At 43.0% G+C, this 8,200-nt stretch overlaps 1 protein-coding gene across 1 annotated transcript; it reads left to right on the top strand.

Moving 5' to 3' along the window:
• Positions 1 to 1,754: 1,754 nt before the first annotated feature.
• On the top strand, positions 1,755 to 2,996 carry LOC138663122 (proteoglycan 4-like). The gene has a single exon (XM_069749288.1). It carries the CDS (start codon positions 1,755 to 1,757, stop codon positions 2,994 to 2,996), a length of 1,242 nt encoding a protein of 413 aa, XP_069605389.1.
• The last annotated feature ends 5,204 nt before the right edge of the window (positions 2,997 to 8,200 follow it).

An 8,200-nucleotide genomic window follows, 5' to 3' on the forward strand; every position in this document is an offset into this window, starting at 1 on the left:
TCACCGGAGCAACGCGATCTCATCGCGTTTCTCCGGTGGGAGAGCGCAGGGAGCCCCCGTCCCTCCCTGCGCGATCCCCCTCTATGCCGCTGTCACTACTGACAGCGGCATCAGAGGGGTTAATTGCCCGTGATCGGCGCTACCGCCGATCGTGGGCATTGCTGCGGGGTGTCAGCTGTCATATACAGCTGACACCCGCACCCAATCACCGCGGCGCTCAGCGCGAGACCGCGGTGATCGGTGCGCCGTACTAGTACTGCTGATGGCACAACTGCAGTGCCGGCAGCGCAGTACTAGTACGGCGCATGTCACGAAGGGGTTAAACATGTAGTGTTTGATGTTAACATGTCTTGCTGGCCACACCACAGTTTGTGTGTGTGACTGATTGGAAGCAAATGTTTCCACTTAACGCCATCATCCACAATTATTCACACAAGGCAAGCCCTTACATATGGCTAATGGCCAATGCTACTTGTGTTAATGTTTGTGTTGTTAGACACAGACACAGTCATGCAGCCTATGTTTTGGGCAAGCATTTATAACAGTACTCATGCTATTTAAATCTTACTTTTAAACATTACAACATGGTGCAAAATGGTCACACAATTATTACTCAGAAATGTTTGTAATAGATTTTATTTTTTCTAAAATTAGTTTACAGCCAGGCATGATGATCACAAGCATAATACTTTGAAACTATAACATAGATGAACACATTGTGTTGTTTAAGGAATATGTTGTTATTTGTGGGAATGTGACTTGTTGTGTCTCTACTTTTCCTACCATTGATTTGGTTAAACGGCGATGGCGCTCAGCCAGGGACCAATTTAGGCGGGAATTTAATCCCCTACCCTCCACAGCAGGTGCAACAAAAAAGAGGAAATATGTTTACTACCGAAACTTAGCCTTTCTTCGCCCAATCATGGAGCTAAATCAGTAAGTGTGACTGTGTATGATTGACCAAACATATTAAAATAACTTGTTTTTGTTTGTTTTTTTTGGATGATCACACAACAGGGATCCACAAGTGATACAAACATCCGAGATCCGAGCAGGGAAAACGTCCAGCCCAGGACGTGGTAGAAGGCCAAAGAGTTGATTAATCCAGCTCCATGAAAAAGGCAAAAATTTGATGTATTAAAATCCAATAACCTTTATTGAAACAAATCCATAAAATAGTCGATACCAATAGTTGGTTAGGCATAGTATCACATATCAGCCCTCGCTGTACGCGTTTCAAACACAAACGTGTTCTTAGTCTTCAGCTGAAGACTAAGAACACGTTTGTGTTTGAAACGCGTACAGCGAGGGCTGATATGTGATACTATGCCTAACCAACTATTGGTATCGACTGTTTTATGGATTTGTTTCAATAAAGGTTATTGGATTTTAATACATCAAATTTTTGCCTTTTTCATGGAGCTGGATTAATCAACTCTTTATATTCAAATAACTACACTGTATTTTAACACATTTACAAAGCTTCACCATGTTACAAAATTCTTGGACAGATTTTACCCATAGTTATTTTTCCCCAGTACATTTGTGCTTACAATAATCATCATATTTATATGTTCCATTACAAAATAAAAACATGTTCAAAAATAATCATAAAGTGTTTAATAAATATATATTTAACAAATGTTTTTTAAAATTTGGTTAGCGTTGTGAACTAAACTGTTAATGTTATTTGCTACTAGGACTGATGACAACCTTGATGACTCGGATGAATCGCCAACAGCCACATCACTGCCATGTACCTCGGCATCGGAGACCGAAGCCCAGCAGACCCGACACCCACAACACAGCCTGATGAGCAGGTGTCTGATGCTGCTGAAACCTCCACTGATGCTGGTCCTGGAAGCACACAAACAGCAGCCCCAAGCACTTCACAAACAACAGCCCCAAGCACTTCACAAACAGCAACCCCAAGCACTTCACAAACAGCAGCCCCAAGCACTTCACAAACAACAGCCCCAAGCACTTCTCAAACAGCAGCCCCAGCACCACAGACAGCATCAACAGCAAATCTACCTATGTATCTAACACACACTCTCCGAGATAGGCGAACTAGGCGACAGGAACAGCCACGTATGCTGCCCGAGCTCATTGATGCTAGAGTTTTATCCATACTCAATTCCATGACACCAGAAAATGCTGTAGATAGGTTTTGTCGCTCACTGTCTCCTTGCCTTGGCAAAGTTCCTGATGGACGGCAGGAACGAGTACGTGCTGCAATCTTGACCTTCATTGCTGCAAGCCAAGGAGAGCAGGAACCCAACCAGGTGCTAGGGCCCATTGAACAATGGCGAGCTGCCCAACATCAAATACAGATGCCATCTGCTACCAATATAACAAATGACCAAAATGTAGGTACACAACAAACACAGGAAAGGCCTGCACCCTCGTCCATGCTTCCACCTCCTGCTGTAAGACCTCGTTATCCCCAAAGGTCTGCTCCTGTTTGGTTTCCTCCTGCCCATAGCTACACCCATGATTATGGACAAATGTCCGATCCTACCTCTGTGCCCCATTCACGTGGCAGTAGCCAGCAATACGGACAAATGTCCGATCCTACCTCTGTGCCCCATTCACGTGGCAGTAGCCAGCAATACGGACAAATGTCTGATCCTACCTCTGTGCCTCTGTCCTGTGCTAGTAGCCAGCAATATTGGCAAATGTCTGATGAGACTTCTGTGCCTCATTCACGTGCCAGTAGCCATCAATATTGGCAAATGTCTGCTCCTACCTCTGTGCCTCATGCCCGTGCCACAACTCAGCAATATTGGCAAAGGTCGGATCCAACCCACACCTACAGCCAACATTCCGAATCCCTGTCCTCCAGCATGTCTGTGGGTGATAGTAGTGGTGCTCATTTTCAATTCCACAGCCCTACAATATGCCATCAAGGCAACAAACACCTATGGTCACACAATTTGTTCTGCCAAACCGTATGGCAAGAGGTGAGACCTATAGTAGTTCCCAATCATATGTGAGCCAGATTGGTCAGTCACAACCTAATTTACCTCAACCACAAAGTGATGATGCAACATTTTTGAAAGAGACAGACCAAACGCAACCTTATACCCCATCTACATCAGGAACAGTTTTGCACACTGAACCACCTCAAACAACCACATGCCAGCCCACAGTGACTACAGAACAAATGCCCACACCCTCAAGCAGCCCTGAACGTGTCAGCACAGAAAATACCAAAGATGAATCTTTCTCCAGTCATGGTGACTTTGTGGATTTAGAAGGAACATAACTCTGTTTTGTTATATTTTTGTTGGTAGATGTTAGCTTGATTTGTCAGACACAATTGGCTGACTAAATGTGTTTGCTGAAAAATAAAACACATTGTTCAAGTGCTAATATGTCTTGTTTATTTTGGAATGTATATGTAATTTGCACACTACTTTATTGATATGAGCATAATCATAATGTGTAACACATTTTTCTCACAAAAAAAAAAAAATGTTCAGCAGTAGGTCACACTAACTCATCCATATATTGCAAATACACAATTTCCAAAAAGGATGGTGTAATTAATAATCCGTCATGGCTTCAAAATAATGGTAAAGGATGAGACGGTGGTGATGCATGCAGCTACAGTGACTCTCAGTAAGGTTTTTAAAGATGCGGCCTCTCAAAGACTCAACTGCGTTGATCTATTTTCCATGGCAAAGTAGCTTTGTAAATGTACATTTAGATTACAGTATGTCTGAACAACATAATCTAACGGTCACACACTCTTCTTCAAAATCACACTCAATGAGGGCGGGTCTTAGTTATTTGTTTGTAGTACACAATTATGTGTCCAAATCAATACTTTCAGACATGGGATATTTCGGACAACCACAGTAAACACATTAGAATGAGGTATTAGTTATTTGTAATGGGTAGCAATGTGTTTCAGAGACACACATGTATCAGTTACCCACATCAAATGTAAGCTCCTCCATTTGCCATTGCACACTACCCTCTGGTGTTAAAAAATAATCTGCAAAAATATTCCTCACTGTAAGGGCAGACTGAGATACTCATGGAGCATGGTCTCTATCCTCTGCTAATGCCACATTAACCACTCTCCCATCATCAACATCATCCAAGGCTGGTTCTTGTTGTCTGCAGAAATTATGCAAAACAACAGTTGCCTTTATGACTGCCTGTACATTTTGGGTATGCATTTGGATTTGGGTTTCAAATATACGCCATCTTGAAGTCAAGATTCCAAAAGCACACTCAACCAATCGCCGGGCTTTCATCAGTCGAGTGTTAAAAATTCTTCTCCGGTTATCCAAACCTCGACGTGGAAAGGGTCTCATAACATGCCTTGAGAGTGCAAAACCCTCATCAGCAACCATGATAAATGGTGCAGGTGGGCTTTATGCACCAGGAAGCACACATGGTTGTGGAAGATTTAGATTAGTCTCAGCAAGTCGCCGAGCTAATCTTGAAGCTCTAAAGATGCGAGCATCAGAGGCATTCCCATATGCCCCAATGTCAGCAAGAACAAAACAGTAGTTGCTGTCAGCTACAGCCAGGAGCACAACGGAAAAAAAGTTTTTATAAAACAAACGTGAACCAGAGTTTGGCGGCTTTTTAACACGAATGTGTTTACCATCCAGGGCACCAATGCAGTTTGGGAACTCAGTGGCTTCCATGAAACCCTGGGCAATCCGCAGCCAGTCTTGTGTGTTTGGCTGAGGCATAAGGCGACTCTTGAGCTTGTCCCAAATCACATCACAGGTTGACCGCACAATCCCGGATATGGTTGATGTGCCAAGAAGGAACTCAAAATGAAGTGAAGAATATGAGTGTCCACTAGCCAGGAATCTGTTAAAAAAAACATATTTTTGATGTGAAATACTCACCATCAATTGTTTATTATGTAGATATTTTGAAAAAAGGTACACATAGTGAATGTTAAAAAGCACATAGAAACATCAAATACATGTTTTAGCAAATCAAAAACACACCCATTAATGCACCACATAGGGGTAACTTCAAAAGAGCATTTCAAAAAGTGACCATGTTTCGATTTTGGTTGTGGGCCCTACTATTTTATTGTTAGTTTAAAATGATAACCAAACTGTTTTGGGCTTCATTTGTATGTCAATGGATAAACAATACATGATTAAAATTAACCATTATGTTAATTGTCTAACCTAGTGACCTGGAACATTGCTCACTAGAGATAGAAACACAACCCATTAGGATTCATTGCACGTTATTGGGGCCAATATTCAGTATTTGGGCTTAAAAATTACCTCAAGGTTACTAACAAACGCTCCTCCGGAGAAATGCTAAGTCTCATGCAGGTGTCTTGTCTGAGAAGGTAAGGCCGCAAAACATGAAGTAGGTTGTCAAAGCCGGGAATGGAAAGCCGACAAAAAGCCACAAACTTCACCGGGTATCTGCGAAGTTCCTGATATAATTTATGAAAATGACCATATGCCCCACGTAGCAACAGTAGAGGGTGAACCCATAGCCTCTTTTGGAGCTGTGGATCCTCTTCAAGCATATGGTTGTGAACACCAAAGCGACGTGAAACAATCCATGCCAACCACACCAACGCATCATTGTCAGTAGACATGTTTGTGACACCTAAGGAGTCCTACTACACACCCCAAAGCTGATATGTAATTGTGCAAACATTTATAGGAACTAATTTCAAACATCTGCACTAATGGATCACACCTTTGCAAGTTCAATGCCTTTAATTAGGCCTTAACCCCTCATATGGACCTGAAAACCTTTGTGTGTGATACGTATGCACACGGACAGCACACGGAGAGCACACGGATGTCAAAAACGGACACACAGCCCGCACACGGACAGCACACGGACGGCATACGCGAGCGCACGGACACGGATAACTCGGGACAGTTTTCTCCGGTACCGGAATTATCTGGACGTGTGAGACTGGCCTAAGGCTAGGTTCACATTAGCGTTTCTGTGCACAGCGTATCATCTGCATGCGCAAACGCATGCCAAAATGCATTCAAAAGCATGCTTACGCCTGCACATCATCTTGTACTTGACACAAACAAAACCACTGCATGTGCATGCATTTAAATGCGTTTTGGCATGCGTTTGCGTTTTTTATGTGCATGGTGAAGGTGGTGACATCATTTTCTGGACATGCGCTGTTTAAAGTACGCATGCGTACGCATGTCCTTGTGTACCAATGCGTTCCCATAGACAGTAGAGCGTTTTTTGTGACGCATGCATCCGCGTGCGCATGCCTGCGCATATTTGATAGGTTTTTGCCGCCTCCAAAAATGCAACATGTTGCGTTCGCCACGCCCCGCCGCATACCGCGAAACGACGCATGCGTATGCAAAAGCATGCAAATGCATGTCCATGCGTACACCTCTGGGAAATATGCAAATTGTCTCTTCAGAGAGGAAGATGACTAGAACGCTAGTGCCACCTACTGAAAGTAGCAATCCTAACAGTCAATGTCGACCCTTTAACGAGCCTTGTCACATGACTTAAAATATAAAAAGAGAGATAAAATTCTGTGATGCCAAATGTATTGTTACCCCTTTATAAATAACTTGTAAGGCCACACCTAAAATATCTAGAATATGGGATCTAGTTTTGGGTCCACATTTGAAAAAAGACATTCTTTATGAGTTATGAGTCAGTTCAAAGGCGGACATTTAGATCATTAATAGCAATTGAATGCCTCCCATATGATGAGAGGTTGGAAAAATTGGGCTTGTTTAGCTTAGACAAAAGACATCTCAAAGGAGATCTCATTAATATGTATACATATATGTGTGTAAAGGGAGATTTTAGCGTGCACTCAGTCTGCTAGAGGCGAGGTGCTGGTGTAATGGACCAAAGGGTCCTAAATAATAGTAAATTTTATAATTCACCGCACACTCTAATTAGATTCTATACAATGGATTCATGCAGATAAAAGTGTGGATTTATTTATATATTTGGGAGCATAACAGAATAAAGCAGCTCATGCGATCTGACACAACGTTTCGGCTCCACCGGAGCCTTTTTCACGTGATCGCTGTGAAATAAAGCAAATATATATCCAATAACTAAAACAACAAAATAAAGAGAGAGAATAAAAAACCAAGAAGAAACATATACAAACGAAAAACGTTACAACATCCTAGTGTACGTATGATAAAAACACTTTAGTGTAATCTCTGGGTCAATGTAGGAGGCCTATGGGCTGTCCCAGGGAACAAGACAGGAATCACTATGGTACAAATGAGGCGACTGGGAAGGGAATCCCGAGATAGGCACCATCCACTAAGTAGCATGGATATAGAGGATAATATAAACCATGGGATACACAGTAATAAAGCATATGTCCAAAATATAAATGCAAGTTTCAGAAAAAAAGGGTATTACCTTATTCCAGTGTGAAAGGAACATACGGAGGAGGGAAAGAGATCCCAATGGTGACACTTACACTGTAAGGAACAGTGAGATGCAATTAGTATATAGTCAAAAGGAGAAGTATACGTGCCCAAAGGTACAGATGAAGAGGGTACCTAATGAAGATGCAATGGCCTATGTGTGGCTGCTGGCCAGATGAGGGTATTCTGTAAAGAGAATAATGTGTGGGTACAACTGTGTACATCAATGGTGGTCAGTGGTAAAGGTTTCAAGGAAAACCTGACCCTGTGCGGTTACCTGTCTGAGACGCTGTGCTGAGCGGCGCTCCCGCGCCCTTCTTGTGCTGGCGTGTGCTGTACATGTTAAGGGTCTGGCTTAAATGTAGTTCCGCTCCGCTGTACCGGAAGTACGCGGTGCGGACCGGAAGTGACGTATCGCCAGTGATAGCTGTGAAGTGCGCATGCGCTGCCGGCGCCATGGCAACCTATTCACTGATACATCTGACCGCCTTAGTAGCCTGTGTAGGCTACCCCATCCCCTAATGTAATTACCAGATCACTTATGTTCATTGCCCAATTTAATATGCAGACCAGATAGTGCCTCTGTACATCCTACTGCTGTAAGCACCTGCGCATCACATGCATTTATATGGTGGCCATAACATAGTTATTACTTTATGAAACCGCCATACATCTCATCTGCACCGCACACCCATACAGATACTCCAGTGCCTTTGCACTACCTAGCGCTATAATGCGCTTGCGCACTACACAGGCTACTAAGGCGGTCAGATGTATCAGTGAATAGGTTGCCATGGCGCCGGCAG

This window comes from Ranitomeya imitator, chromosome 1 (genome assembly GCF_032444005.1).
Source record: "Ranitomeya imitator isolate aRanImi1 chromosome 1, aRanImi1.pri, whole genome shotgun sequence".
In the NCBI taxonomy this organism is placed as follows: domain Eukaryota; kingdom Metazoa; phylum Chordata; class Amphibia; order Anura; family Dendrobatidae; genus Ranitomeya; species Ranitomeya imitator.

Bases quoted from the DNA above. Each gene is read 5' to 3' on its own strand.
- LOC138663122 (XM_069749288.1), top strand. From the start codon at position 1,755: ATGTACCTCGGCATCGGAGACCGAAGCCCAGCAGACCCGACACCCACA.